This window comes from Oryx dammah, unplaced genomic scaffold, assembly GCF_014754425.2.
Source record: "Oryx dammah isolate SB20612 unplaced genomic scaffold, SCBI_Odam_1.1 HiC_scaffold_29, whole genome shotgun sequence".
NCBI classification, from domain to species: domain Eukaryota; kingdom Metazoa; phylum Chordata; class Mammalia; order Artiodactyla; family Bovidae; genus Oryx; species Oryx dammah.
Genome location: NW_024070213.1, coordinates 31,086,022 through 31,102,261, shown reverse-complemented (window position 1 = coordinate 31,102,261; position 16,240 = coordinate 31,086,022). Strand labels below are relative to the sequence as shown.

General features: G+C 33.5%; 1 protein-coding gene across 17 annotated transcripts in view; it reads left to right on the top strand.

Moving 5' to 3' along the window:
* The window catches only part of C2CD5 (C2 calcium dependent domain containing 5), a 90,196-nt gene that overhangs the window by 36,095 nt on the left and 37,861 nt on the right, over positions 1-16,240 (top strand). For 11 of the 17 annotated variants that reach the window (XM_040235348.1, XM_040235346.1, XM_040235343.1 and 8 more), the window contains 2 exons: positions 1,877-1,985; positions 14,211-14,325. In XM_040235348.1, coding sequence (XP_040091282.1) covers positions 1,877-1,985; positions 14,211-14,325 — 224 coding nt within the window. Of the gene's footprint in view, positions 1-1,876; positions 1,986-4,970; positions 5,037-14,210; positions 14,326-16,240 lie in introns of all 17 variants that reach the window. The other 6 variants (XM_040235332.1, XM_040235347.1, XM_040235340.1 and 3 more) reach the window with 1 other exon arrangement.

The following is a 16,240-nucleotide window of genomic DNA, read 5'->3' as shown; positions in this document are numbered from 1 at the left end:
ATTTCCAGCATGGAATTGACTTATTTCTCAAGTTTAGGTGGAAGTACTGTGTTCCATTTAGCTCCCAAAATTTGCATTTTCACTGTCTGTTATCCAAAATATTTAAAATGTTAAGTATAAAGATAAAGTGTAACATGCTTTTTGGACTTTACCACAGTAGTTTGAGGAAATTTTAAAGCTCCTGTATTCTTAAAATTGAAACCAAATCTTAAGGATCTTAAGGACACAACTTAGAGACTGAATAAAAGACTCATGTTTCCAATAGTATGAGCTTATCTGTACATTTCTCATTTAAAATTTATATGTAAAAAATTTAGGTGGAAATAAGGGGGCCTCTACCTATCAACTGGGTCAAACCTATCCACTTCCACTGTTTTTTTACTCCCTTTTTACATAGCATAGGTTTTTCTTGCCCTTGTTAAAGATTACTTTTAAATTTTAATGAATTTATTTCTGAATATGAGTGTGTGTGTGCACACACCCACACATGTATATATATTTTAATAGTATATGTCATGGGTTATTGGGGTGTGCAGGACTGTTTGCCTCTGTGCTAAATGATTCCAAGTTGCTTTGCTGTGTGAATTATGGTTTGGTCGGTTCATATCCCCCTGCTTTAAGCAGCCAGTCAGTAATCTTGCTGTGGTTAATGTGCCTGCTTCTTGTAGTATTCTATATCTCTCTATCTCCCAATTTTTATTTGCTGCATTTAATCTGCTATGGTCCAGAAAAAAAAGATACCAGTAGATTTTAGAATATATTTGTAATGTTGTACACTTGTAATTACCATATATCATTGTATGAATATAGTCTATGGGGATCTCTTAGGAATGAAATACATGAAGTTTAGTCCTTGCAACTGTAACAGTTCTTTTGACTGTTGAGAGCCCTGTTTTGCTTAATTTCCAGTTCTCAGTATGTTCTGAATAGCTGAGGCTACTGCTAAGTGACTTGTGGTTACGTGAGCTACGTTAATCTTGCCGCCAGACAGGTTGGATATTGTTTTCCTTTCTTGCATCCAGTTTTTATCATATGAGCGGCCTCAGGAACTCTCCTTTCCTTTGGGTGCCATTTCAATAAATTTTCTTTCTCTGCTTTACCATTTCTCTGTTGCCTGCATCTCTTCATTTCTAAGTTGACAAATTTGATGTCCGAGAGAGAGAGAGAGAAAGAGGAGAATAAATCCTGGAAGAACTTGTAGAATTTGATTGCCTCCCTTGCTGTCATCTACATACCTCTCCCCTTCTTAATATGCATTTATATATTTAGATTTTTTTTCCTGCTGCCCCCTTGTTGATAGAGGAAATAAGCCCACACAGTAATTCTCTGCCTACCTGAACTTGGCTCTTCTCTTCATCTTTCTATGTAGCTGTTAACCTGCTCTGCTCATCCTCTCCCTCCTCCTACCTCAGCCCCACCTTGTTTTAGACCTCCTGCCCCAGGACTTCAGAGTCTGCCAGTAGCCTGGAACAGGGTAGGTGTCTGAGGGAGAGTCTGCCCCATGGAGAAGTAGACGTGGATTGTGGGTCAGGCAGATTCCTCATCGCATTGCCAAGTTGGATCTCAGTAGGCTATTGAGAGGAAGGAAGAGTGTGTTCAAATATCTCAAATTGAAACTCTGAGAATGTTGTTTTTTTTTCTCATTTAGAAGTGATAAAAAAAAGGTGTTCGGATTCTCTATAACATCATACATATGGGAAAATGGATTGGGAACTCAGCATCCAAGGAAGCTTTTCATTACAAAGCATCTGTAATGTATAATTGGTAGCCTTTTGTTAAGGGGTAGAATTCATTTCTTTATGACAGGCTTTTTAACAGACATGCATTTGTACTTCACACGTGGTCAGGCATATTTTTCCCCCATTCTTTCTACTAGGAATTTCCATTTTTCACCCTGACGGCATTTCCTCCTGGATTCCTTGTGCATGTTGGGGGTGTTGTTAGTGCACGCTCTGTGAAGCTTTTGGATCGTATCCACAATCCTGGTATGTTCTCTAAACATTTGTTTTCTGTGTTTCATTTACTTACACTGTGATGATTATTAACACTGATTTTTATAGTTTTTTAAGCTGAATTTATCCAAAAAGAAAAATGACGAAGAAAGTATAAACTAGCACACATTGCTTTCAAATATTTGCAGTAATCTTAACTAAAAATAAACTAAGTAGACATGTATATTTCAGTTACCTTTTTTTTTTTTTAACACAAAGCAAATCTTGATTCATTTTTGGCCAAGGTGTATCACTCTGAGGCAATCCTTAAATCACTTTTGAGTCAGCTATTTTCTTTGACTCAGGCAGATAACAAAATTTACAATTTGATCATTGTGGCCATTAGCTTAAGAGGTTAGGTTAATTCTTTTCACTGGAATAATTCTTTATGGGTTATTTGAGTAATTTTCTTATTCATAAAAGAAGTCTTAGTTTGACATGTATACATTATGTAGAGAACCTAAAAGTTTTAAAAAAGTAATTGTCTTTGGATCCTTGGTTTCTTTCAGTAGCTATTTATTCCATTTAAGCAAACAGGAGAAAATGGCAACTCACTTCTTTAAAACATGAACCTTGATTATAAAAGAGAAAAAAAGCATGCAAGTCCCAGTAATTTCAGACCCTTGGATTAAAAATGCTTTGCTGGTTTTTCTAAATCTAAAATAAGCATGAGAAGTGTAGTAGGAACTTTCCCTATGGAACTTGTTCTTACATCTCTCATTGACTAGATGCCCAGTAACTTGCTCAAGTCACTTATTATTTTGATGACATACTTTAAACTTGAAGTTATATTAGTATTCTTACCTGGCATGTATGCGAATGTATTTTTGAAAATTGAAATGGTCACTTCCAGTAACCTCTTTGGGGCTTTGTACTGACAGCTATGAAAAAAGAAAAATGCTTTGAAATTATTGTATGCAAAACTCAAATAGTGATTTTGAGGATACAAAGCATTACCGTTCTTTTAGATTTTTAAAAAATTTAATCTAGGCCCCATAGTTTGATGTCATTTGAATTAAAACAGAATGGAATTTTTCTAGACCCTGAATGGAATTGCAGAAAAGCAATACTATTTGGGATTAGTTAAACTCTAACGTTGAGCAAATACATATTTTAAGTACCAGTCTTCTCTTTTTCTTCTCTGGTTTATTATTTTTTTTCCCTGTATCTCATTTTTGGGGTCAATTTAAAATCATTTCTTTGTGCAGTATTTTATGCATTCTGTAGTAATTAAACGGAGAAGGCAATGGCACCCCACTCCAGTACTCTTGCCTGGAAAATCTCATGGACGGGGGAGCCTGGAAGGCTGCAGTCCATGGGGTCACTGAGGGTCAGACGCGACTGAGCGACTTCACTTTCACTTTTCACTTTCATGCATTGGAGAAGGAAATGGCAACCCACTCCAGTGTTCTTGCCTCGAGAATCCCAGGGACGGGGGAGCCTGGTGGGCTGCTGTCTATGGGGTCGCGCAGAGTCGGACACGACTGAAGTGACTTAGCAGCAGCAGCAGTAATTAAAGGCAAATTTAGACTGATGCCAGTTTTAATGGATTGAGATCTTGAAGACTATGCCAAGTTTCATATCTGTGCATTTAGGAACTTAAATTATTTGAGAAGTGCAAGGAAATACTGAGTTAAGATACCTGACACTAACTGGGTGACCCAAGGCCAGTTACCAGTGTTTCTATGTACCCTTGACTCAAGTATTTTGATAGTTGGCATCCACTCATCGATACAATAGCTCCAAAAATGGCTCTAGGGTTATATTCAGTTGTTTGTGATGGAAACATTTAGATTTCATCATTGCTTCCATGTACTCTGAGTAAGCTGTAGAATCTAGGAGAAGAAATGAAGGTTACTTAAACTAAGTTTAAGTAGAGAGCCAAATTTTAAATTGCATTACTTAAAAAAAAAAAAAAAACCAAAACCTGCTTTTGAGCGTTTTCCATACTTGACAGTTTATTTTTAGTTGTGTAAGAAATATAAAATTCCAGGCCCAGGGAAGAAAACACAAGTTCTTCCTTCTTATAAAATATGATTTGTATATTGTAACTATAGCACATCCATTTTCTTTCTCTCCTTCCCTATCAGAATATTTTTTCAGTTTACGTGGAGAAATTCTCAGTTACTGATGGTTTATTTTCCAGAAGATTATGGGCATATATAATACATATAAATACTTGTAATGTTATAAATGTTGTATTTCAGTTTTGTTTCTATTTTCAGTTAAATACAAATCAGTTAAATACTAATGGCCCCAATATTATATTATTTTGATATAATTATCACATTATTTGGATTTTTTTTATATATGTACTGTGCCTGAAAAAAGAGCATTTGCTTAATATTTTGTTAATCTTCAGGCCTCGTAAATAATTATGTGTGAAAAAATTTTAATTTGTTTACAGAAGCTAAATGTCAGAACAAAACTCAGTTAGCATCTACCATAATAAAGATTTATTAATTTTATGATTCTGAGTTACTCTGCTGAAAGAAAATTATGACAGATGAGATAACATGTGCTAATGTTAAAAGTCCTATATTTGCACTCTCAGATGAATCTTGCAGCTATTTTTTGACTAGTGAATATGGGAAATTTTCATTTCACACTAAGTATAAAAGGAAAAGCCTTATTTTAAAATGACTACCACCTGCTAACTATTGATTATTATTTTGGAGTTACTTCTTTAGAACTTCCTCTTCTTCAATAATAAACAGGTCATACAATAAGGGAGAGAATGGGATGGTTTTAAAAGGTAATTAATTATCTGAAATAATAATTAGACTTCAGTTAATGTTAGATTACTATAGCATGTTCCTTCTTCTCTATTTCTACTTCTTATTAACTCTGCTGTCTGTGTCTTTCTAGTTCCTGTCAAGTGGTGGTGTCAATTGTGTTCTTATTTGTAGTATTTTTTGTTTTTTTTTCCTACTATTCTGCACCTAAAACTGATCTACTAATTTGCTGTTTTGAACTCAGCCTTTGTCGGAATTATGGGTAACACAAGATCTTACAAACTGCTAGACTGGAATAGTTTCAATTCAGGTATTTTAATGGTCATTCAGTACTACATATGCTGACAAAAATTATGGCAGCTCAGTGAAGTTTTTAGAAATGTTCTCAATTAAATAGGCTTAATGTCAATTCAGTTAATACAGATATATTTTGGAATACATATGTGATAACTTTTGTAATTTCCATGGAGATACAAACATAAAAATGTTTTTACTAAAATGAATTAATCAAAACCATAGAAATACCATGAATTATGAATGACTTCTGTTAGGTGATGAACTTTCAGAGTGATAATTTTAAATTATATTTATTACATTTTTGTACAGTTTTTTTCATATCAATTGAATGATACTAGATTAGCTTTATCATTGAGGGAATAGTAATTGTTAAATATATAAGTATCAAATGGCTAGTTTGATCATCTTGAAGTATATTTAAACTTCAATTTAGATTTGAATATATTTAGTGTTCTGTAAATATTATAAAAGTATAACTATTTTTATTAATTTTAATTTTTTAAAATTTATTTTAATTGGAGGCTAATTACAATATTGTGGTTTTGCTGTATTTTTATTTATAATTCTAGAAGTGTTCTAAAATTTGGTAAGTAGGAGCAGATTTTGGGGGGATTAACAGCTTTCATAAGCTTTCCTCTCTCCCTTTCCAAATAGAATATATTTTTTCTTTTTAAGTAATTTTACATATGAATATAGTTTGTAGTTTTTAAAGAAACTAAGATAGCTTTACAGCTGATGATGTGGTTTAGAGTCAAAGCCAATTAAATTTTCTTTTTGATTAAAAGCATGTTCTCTTAACATAAAAATGTAGATATTTATATTATCTCTATTTTAGAATTAAATAATAGAGCTATTTGATTCAGTATCAGAAACTGGCATTTTCCTAAAGAACTTTTTTAGTTGTATCAGAAAGTATATCAATTTATAGAAAAACAAAAGCAGAAGCACCAAGAGGTTCATCATTTGAGATAATATCCCATAATCTTTTCAGTATTATAAACTTTTTGTTTTTAGGAGTCCAGGAGTAAGTTCTGATGTAAGTAGTGCATGTTTGACTATGAAGTAACTCATGTTCATCATGTGGATTTAACCTAAAGTCAGATCTGATCTGATCTGGTCCAACAATCTGATCTGGTCCAACCTTTGCAGATTTGGACTGACATCAGTTGGTAAATCTTTGAGGAAATTACCTCTATTTCCTATCTAAGTTTTTGCCAGCATGTATCACATTGGTTAGAGTTAAAGTAATCTCTTGTAATGTCATGCTTTATATTGTTTTTTTTAATGAGAAATTTAAAATACCCTGCTGGATTCATTTAATAAAATAAGAATATATTTTAGAAAAACATGGGCAGATTATGGTCGTGTGCAGAGAAAAGGCTAGTTATATAAGAATAGGACATTGAGGCATCATCAATAATTTAAGGAGCTGAAAGTTTGTGAGGGCAACGATGTTTAAAATGAGAGATATAATAGATGATAGAGCTGTTTTGGAAAGTGGAAAAGGCAAAAGTTAAATCTTAAAGACACAGTAAAGACTTTATTCCCTGTCAGCAGAATTTGGTGAGGAGGAACATGGTTGAGGAAGCAGTATATCTTGCCATCATTTAAAATAAAATCCAGTAGTAAGTATAAGAAAGAAAAGATGGATATGTTACAGCATATTAAAAGAACATAAAAAATGATGCTTTCAGTTTAACATGCTCATAGTTTTATATTTTTGATTTGGGGATGTTTTAGAGTCTTTCTGGTAAGAATTGGTACATACTTAGAAACCAGGGTTTTTCTGATACTAGTTTCAGAAAAATAGCTTGATAATTCTGCAAAAAAATTATATATTTGGTAAATGTATTCAAATCATTTATATATTTTTCTCTGTAATTAGGGAATATTTAGCCACTCCTGTCCTGTATTACCACAGAAACTCAAAAATTGTAGAAAAGTAGTTGTTGATACAGTTTCTGTTAATGCTAGAAATTATTTATCAATACTATATTTCCTGGTCTCTGATACCAGCTATATCATTGACTTCATAAAAGCCTTCTAAGAAAAAAGAGGAACACATGCTAGTCAAACATACTAATTATTTGACATTTTTATTTCAGAAACATTAAAATGTGGAACAGTATAGGAAAACATTTTATATCACACAATAGTGTTTCATGCAAAACAGTAGACCATGTGGGCAGTTATTAGAATTTATTTTGTACTATGCAATTTGCTAGATAAGAGATGTGCAAAGGTACCTGTCCCCCTATTTTTATATTCTAGGAGGACAGAAGAATATGTAAATGGCTTACTGTGTAGTATGGTGTGATACAAGATTCAGAGTTAGAGAGAAAGTTAGGATTAACTCTCTGTGGCAGGGTACCTTATAGAGGTAGTAATCTTGAGCTCAGATTTGGATAGTATATGAAGATTCACTTAGATTTATATTTCAGACAGTGTATTTGGAACCATGTTAGTATATTCTTTGAGTCTATTTCTGAAACTTCAAGCATTTGCAAAACAATATCCTAGCCATTACTCATTTGATGAAGTTTATTACACAGCTAATTCATACTTTTTGTTTGCCACCTCCTTTTCTTCTGCTTCGTCGTGTTAGTTTGTGTTAACTACAGTGTTAACTTCCCTGGTGGCTCAGAGGTTAAAGCATCTGCCTCCAATGAGGGAGACCCGGGTTCGATCCCTGGGTCGGGAAGATCCCCTGGAGAAGGAAATAGCAACCCACTCCAGTATTCTTGCCTGGAGAATCCCATGGACTGAGGAGCCTGGTGGGCTGCAGTCCATGGGGTCACAAAGAGTCAGACACGACTGAGTGACTTTACTTACAGTGTTAACTACAGTGATAGAAGGTATTTTTATAGAGCAGGAAGAAAGAAACTCAATATTTGAAAATTTATTCAAAACTCTAACGTTTTATTACCTTGTTTCTTATTTCTTTGGCCTGTTAAAACACTTTGAGAAAGACAAAATGAACCTTGCTACTAGGAAGGAGAATGTAACATTTGCAGATCTTGTGTGTGACATGCCAGGGACAGGAGATTCAAGACAGATTTGCATTAAATTGCTGCCTACTGGTTCAGAATGAATTTAAAAGCAGCAAGACTAGAGAGAGCCCAGTTAGTGCAGTGCAGGAATCCTAGCCAGTGAGTGACCTGGGATCTGATGGTGACAGGAGAGCTAAAGTTTTATGGTGCACTTATTATGTACTTTTCTAAGATTTTATGGTAGTAGGTCATTTAATCCTCAAGCACAGCCCTCACATAGGCATTCGTCTCATTTTGTACGTGAGCAGTACGAAACATAGTCATTTGTCCGAGGTCAAATGGGAAGTGACTGAGCCCCAGTTTGAACCTTACAATTTTGGCTTCAGGGCTTACACTCTTAACCACAAATTTACAAACTGTTTAGAATGTGAAGCCTGCAGGACTTGGTAATTATAGGAGAATGTGGTGAGTGAAACAGGCTCTGTGCAACTTTCAGCTGAGAGAGAAAGAGAAGGGTAATGATTGTCCCACATGTCTGCAAGTCTTAACATCCCAGGGCAAATGATTCCTATCTTTTAGAAACTCAAGTCTGTTTGAAAGTTCAGTTGTAAATAATATTTTGAGTAAATTTTAATAGCCCTAGCTCATTGCTTCTCAAATGGCTGTAATCTTTTTTTCTTCTGAGTTTACCACTAGAAGTATTTCTGAATAGGTCTCACATAGTTTCTTACTTATAACAGTCTCAGTGAGTTGAGGAAAATTTGTTATTCTTTCCTGTGTAGGATGCATGTCAATTTAGATAACATTTTTAAAAGTGACAAGAGGAAATTTAAAGTAGTTATATAATGTCATTTGAAAAATACTATTTTGAAGTAACTTATGAACTTAGACAATATTTTTAAGTGTTTTTAAGCCCTGAGTTAGTAAAGCAAGATGTTTGAATAGCCTTTCTTTTGTTTTTGAGAATATTCTAAAAATATTTTTTTTCTTTTTTTACTGTTTTAGACAGATTGTAGGTTTTAAGACTTATTAGACTGGAAATTTTCTCAATCTTACAATGAATGAACTTCAGCTAATGATAGATTTAGTGGTTTAAATTTACAAAATGTTACTCTTTTTCTCTTTTTTTGTTTTCAGAAATATAGTTAGAAATTTGACTTTATTTTGGAGGCAGAATTAATAGTTAACATCTAAAAGTGTAGTTACTACTTTAAAAATATTTAACAATATGAGTCAGCTGAGGAAATATTTATACAGAATATACTTATCACTCTGATCATTCAGATTTTTCTCCAGTAGATGTTTGTCAAGTGCCTACTATGTCTTAAGCACAGTTCTGGGGATTGGAAATAACCAGGGTTCACCTAGGCAAACCTCCTGTTTACATACTAGTCTAGTCTATTTCTTATACTACTTTGCTGTGTGTGTGTGTGTGAGAGAGAGAGAGTTAAATGGAGATAGACTTTCTTGGAATTTGAATTCTACTGATGATCTCAGCAATCATTATTTTTCTACATTTGAGGGACATTCATGAGCAGATGTGCAAAGTTAAGCAGCATTTGGTTTTCAATATTTTAATAAGGTTTTCAGAAAGTAGATACATAGAGTTCAAGAAGGCATAAATATAGCATGCATGACTTGTGAGCTTTCCTTTAAATGTGACATAAATATAATATTTAATTTTCTTTCTATATATAATGTAACTGGATATTCATTACTTTTCTACTATCTGTAAAAAAAAGTCAGATGGGTAATCTCCTTAAGTGTGAAGTTTCACTCTTCATATATATGAAATATGTAAAATGTAACTGGATATTCCATTACATTATTATAATGTAACATGTAAATGTAATGTATCATTCTCTGTATAAAATAATGTAACTGGTCACCAGTTACATTATATATATAAAGAATGAAATGTCACAGTCAAGGAGTAAATTACATATTTGACTTTTTTTAAAAAAACAAATAGTAACGACTGCAGTTTGGTCCAACATGGATTGTATCTGAGCCACCATCCTATTCCAAATTACCACATCTTGAAGTTCACTCTTAGTTTGCGCATTACTTCTTCTATAATGAGATTCTTCTTTTTAGTCTATACTAAATCCCCAACCAGTTTGAGGTTCTATACTTCCTTGAACCTGGACTCTCTAATTTCTGTTCTATTAGTGGAAATTTATCTTCTTCAAAAGGTTGTTTTGCGTTGGACTATTACTTTCAGATATTTGAGAAGATAGCTTTTTGTGCTCTCCATTAACAAGATACATTGTCCTTTTTCTGAGAATCCTATCTAACATTTTATCTTCTCTTGTTTATTTAAAAATTAGATTGAATAACTGCCCATTTCCTTTTTTTTTTCTTTCAACTTGATTAAAAGGTTCCCAGGGACAGAATTATTCTCTTCTAGACCTATATAAAAATAGAACTACATTGAACTCTTTATGTAGTCAGCATTTCTTAGTTGCAAATGTGTAATTGCCTAAAATCTTGCAGGAATTGACTTTTATAAAGGCATATTATGTTGAGTTGTTCACGTCTTTACTTTTTGAGGGGTAAACTATTACTGTCATTTTAGGGATCTTTACCAGTGTCACCTGTACTTTAGAAATAAGGAAAAATACTAAAAAGATGGCAAGATATCAAGCTATGGCCCTGCTCTAGACAAGTAATAGAAAAACGAATTAACTGTGGTGTCAGCGTAAGTGTGAGGACATTACCCTTGTAAGAGGCATCATGAGGCATTGATCTAGAAGTCAATTCATGCTTGCAATTAAAAGAATATAGTAAAAGATTTGTGATAATTATCTATGTATAGTTCTGACCCTTAGAAGAAAAATACAAAATAGTATGAAATATAATATATAATAAGTAACTTTTCATATCTCCTAAAATGATAATCTTTTTATGATTATCAATAATTCTGTAGATTCTTGGGAGGAGCATGGTATTTTAAGTGAAGCTATTTTTTCTTCACATCTCTGAAACGTTAATTTGAAACCCTCACATCTCAGCTGTATATCCTTCAAGTGACCAAATTGTATCCAGTTTCATATAAGGCGTGTATAGTTGCCAGTAAATTTTTAAACCAGGTTCTTTGTTTTGCCTTTTATATAAGTATGGTAAATCCTCAGTTTTTACTTTTTTGTAGGGTGAATAAAACAGTTCAGATTCACTAATGTATTTCCTATAAGAAGTATAATTAGCAGTTTCTAAGCTTGAAGATTTCCATTAGTAGGGATTAAACACTATGATTTTTGTTTCTGAATTTTCAGTACTAGTAAGTTAGACTGAATCATGATTGCTACTTGAATATTCTGTGGCTCATCTCTGGCATTAAGTATAACATAGGCTTTGAAGAGAAGCTTAATTTTTCTGTAGTATTAAATAAATTGATTTTTCTTAATTGTATCTTAATTAACCCCTAAATTTAATAGCCAAAAAATTCATCCTTTGACTTCTTGCTCACAGTTGTAGGTAATGATTTTAATCCAATTACTGGTTTGTGATCAAGTGCTCCCTACTGTATGCTTGCCTTGCTTTCACCTAGAATCTAGGGCCATTACTTTCTGTAACCATTTCAGTGAGCTGCCATAGTTTTCAGTCTGTACCGTCACCTGATCCAAGCATGCGCCAAAGTTTCCACTGTTTCTGGCTCCTGTCTGCTGAATCTGCTTTGCAAAACCCTTCGTTCTTTGAGCTTTTGCTTTAGCCAAAAACCAAATTTAAGAAATTCTTTGGAGTGTGGACATAACACCATTTGCTTCCTTAGCCCTCCTGTTATGTAACTCTTTAGCTTTTATTAAACTTGTAAATACTTTATTAACTACAACAGTGGCATCCCCATGTGCAGTTGTGTGGCTCATGTGTCAAAATAAAGGCTGCTTGTGAACTTGTCAGAAGAGTATGAATGCTCTACTTGCACTGCATTCAGCTTTTTGTCGGTTTTTTGTTTGTTTTTTTAAATCAGCCACTTATTCTTTCATAGTGTTTGGTTTAATTATCTGATTATTTTATGTGTTACACCAAGGTAAGTTTGATGTAGATAAACTTTGTATTCTATGTGGTTACATGTATCTCATGGTAATTATTATTACATACTTTTCCATTTAGGCATGCTGGCCTTTCTAAATAAATAGATCTCAAACTTAAAATAAGTAGCTTCTTCCAAATTTTTCATTAATTTAAAAAAATATAATATTGTTGATTACATCCTGTAAAATTTTTAAAGCAGAAAAACTGCCATGTATTACCATGTAGCAAGATGTAGGCAAACCTAATGTGAGAAAATCTATTTTTTTAAAAACGTAATATATGATTATTTGATTTAGTAAATATTATTGTAAACTTCCAGAATGATTTGAAAAGTAAATTGCAGGTTTTACTATTATGTTTTAGAAAGTCGACTTTTCATTTTACATAGTTTTTCAGGAAAATAATTTTTTTCTAAGCGGAGATATAGTTCTCTTATTTTTGCTATCTTTTTAGAAAATCATAAGTAATTCGATAGATGGAGCAACTAGTTGAATAATAGTTTGTCTTATGATATAAAATTTCCCTATTAGGAAAAGATGATGTTAATAGATGTCCAAATTAATCTGGAAACTTGTATGTCCTAAAAAGAGAGAATGGATATGAAAGTGTTTTTGTGCTCTTAATGTCTACAATTCAGCTAGGAATATGAAGAAATTCTTTAACGTAGTAGCATATGTGCAAAATAGGGCCTCCTAATTGTCTCACCCATTTCTGAATTTGTAATATTGATTGCTAACACCATATTGTAGTATTTTCTATTTCTTTTCCTTCTTTATCTCGTACTTTGATCTTTTCCTCAGTTTCCTGGAGTTTTGTGTTTCTTTCTTCTCTTCTGAAAGAAAGTTTTAGGGTAGCACGGTCTTGGATCTAAGACTTTAACGCAAGAACTGGCTGGCATCATTTGTAGTTCTGGTTTTTATCTCCTCACTTCTTTTTGCTGATCTCCCTGTGGGGGAAACAAAATTCCACCATAGGAATGTGAGCTATAACAAGCCTTTTAACCTTTCTTTACTTTGCTGTCTTCAGTATTTCACTAGTGAGTATGATTCTACTTATTCTACTTATTTTGAAAAACGTATTTGAAAACTGCATATGTACAGAAACTCAGAAGGCTTTTGGATTGTTGGATTTTTAGTCGTAATAGTGCCTTTTTAATGTGAAAGATTTACAGTAAGAGCTTAGCATCTTATTTAGAGTTCATCAGGTTTTTTCTTTTCCAAATTGTTCCCAAATGGAATTGGTCACAAAAAAAGAAACAATTTAGGATATGCTGATTATAGACCGTTTCTGTTTTTAACATCTTTGCACATGAAAAGTTAACTATATATGCAGCTGCTGTTCATCAGTAGTTTGCAGCTGAATGCAAGTAATTAGAAAGTGTACGTGACAGATGTTCCATCTATAATGCTCCATTGCAAGCAATGTTGGGCTACTCTATGGTAATAAAATGTGATTCTGTGATTCGAAAGCATTTTCTTAATGACAGAGCTATATATGGAGTTTCAGTGTTCTTTCTGAAATTTGTCCTTAATGTACATTAACTAGATTCTTTGTACTAATGTTTCCAATGTATTTGCTTTCTTTATTTTCAATTGGCCAGTCCCTTTATTTCTTGTCACTTTGCTTCAGGACCCACATCTCTTTAGAAGGATGGCTACACATGGCTTTCTGCTTTTTAATGTTGATAAATCTATGCCTTGCAGAGAACCCAGACTGTATTGCATTATTAAAAATTAAGTACCAGGAAATGAAATCAGAATTTAAAATAAATTTATGGATATGACTCAAGGTGCTCACTCAGTGAGGTGAGACATAGGAAGTCCTTTTAGTTTAAGATTAGAGTCTGAAAACTCTGGGTCTACCTTTCAAGTTGTGTCTCATAAAACAGATCCCTATAGATAGCCCTAAAGCAATAAAGCAAATAGAACTAGAGGATTTATTTTCTAGCATCTGAGTTTAAAATGTTAAACTTCTTGAGAAGTAGCATTAAATGAAAATGTTAATAACCTTTTTGAGAACTAGCATTTTAAAGATGTGAAGTTTGAAAACCTGTTGTAGAATAGTAGTTCTTTGCCTTCCAGAGTATGTGTACTTTAAATATTTCTTGTTCAAATAGACAATGTGCTATTGAATAGTGAACTGATTTAAAATTTATTTTTCAGATGAACCAGAAACTCGAGATGCATGGTGGGCAGAAATCAGACAAGAAATAAAATCCCATGCCAAAGCACTAGGCTGTCATGCTGTAGTGGGCTACAGTGAATCAACTAGCATCTGGTAAATGATAATAACAACTTGATTTTCTAGATGCTGTAGTTTACAGATTGTCATCTGAAAGGGGAAAAGCTTTAGGCAGATACGGAGAAAAGAAGAAAAGCGGATTGATCCAGTTAGCATGGGCTTTTTTAGAATACATCAGGAGGAGGTTCATATGCTATCTTTACTGCTTAATTTTCCTGAAACTTCAGGAAAATTGCTCTACTCCTCCAAGTCTCAGTTTATACATTGGAGACAATAACTACCTATCAGTTAAGGTTATTGAGACATTAAGTGAGAATATAATACTGGCACACAGCAAGTATTAACTCCAGGCCTACTTTACTCCAGTTTATGACTCCACCAGCTCCTGCCTCTGGGATTTTGAAACCCTTAATCTATTGTAAATGAACCGCCGTGTGTCTTTCAAATTCATTTGTAAAGTCTTCTGCCTGTATTAATGAACTATAACAACTTTTTCCCACCAACAAATCTCCCTAACGCTACCCAGTTAGGAAGGGACTTCCATACTCAGTTCTCAATTTCTTTTTCGCCTGTCTTTCATTTGGACAACCTCTTCCCCATTTAAGTCCGTGCCGATCCACTGTTCAGGATTCTCTACCTCCAAAACTTTTTTCTGCTCTTCTTTTTCCTGCCTGTCTCCTCCAGTTAAACACAATAATCTCTTCTAACAGCCTGTCATTGTGCTTTCTCATTCTCAAGTCCTCTATCCTCAATTGAGTTTCAACCTTATTTTGACTTCATTATCACATGAAACTGTTCCTCTTTAAAAATTTGAAACCATAAAATTCCACTGTTGGATCACAACCTGATATTTTCCTACCCATTCCATTTGCTTATTTATTTCTAGTTTATTTTGGCCCTTCTCTTAATCAAGAGTTTTCCCAGTTCCTTACTTAGGTTCTGATTTTATGCTGTCTGCCATCCTTGAACCCTACTTTCCACTCCTTCAGAAGTTGGTAATAGATGTCATCTAGACACTGTTTGACCTTATGCTGTCTAATTTTTCCACCTTCTGTTGGGTAATTCTTAACTGCCAGCTATTACATGGATAACTTTCTTATGGTGGTGCTGATCATTTTTGTTGGAGAAAAAATGATTAGACTGTAATAAATGAGGATGTTATAGAACCATGCTGTTTCATTCTCTAAGGATCCTTTTTTTTTCTTTGCAGACCATATATTGTACTCTTTTTAAAAAACAACTTTATTGATGTGTAATAGGCATATAATCTCACATGTTTAAAGTGCATTACTTTGAAAAGTTCTCACATAAGTTTTATGTGAAACCATAAAAGTCAGGAAACCATTATTATCCTGAAACCATTAGCATCAGTCATGAAACCATGAAATCATTAGTGTCGAGACAGTCAACACATATATCACCCCCAAAGCTTCTCTATATGCCTTTGTACTCTTTCCCTTCAGTCCCTTCTCATCCCACCCCTGTCACAGGATATACTGCTGATCTGCTTTCTATCACTAGAATAAGTTTTCACTTTTACAGAATTTTGTGTAAATAGAATCTTAACATTATGCACTCCTTTTTGTTTAATTAATTTCACTCAGCATGTTTAAGTTGAGATTAAATTGAGTGTCATCCCTGTAACAGTTAGTAAGAACCTGTTCCTTTTCATTGCTGAGTAGTACGCCTTTGTATATATTATACTCTTGAACTGCTCTGCTCTCATAGAAGCTGTTCTACTTTTATTAACCTGCTAACCTTGTTAGGCTTATCCTACCTTTCCCCAGTAGATAGTCTTGCTCTATTTGTGGATTTATTTTCATAAACTTTCAGCTCTTAGGGGTATAGTTTTAGAAGACATAGTTCTTACCATCAGATTCACATTCTCCTGGAGAATTATGACAAGCATAATACATTTTATGGTAGAGATATCCCAGTATATCTTAGTTTC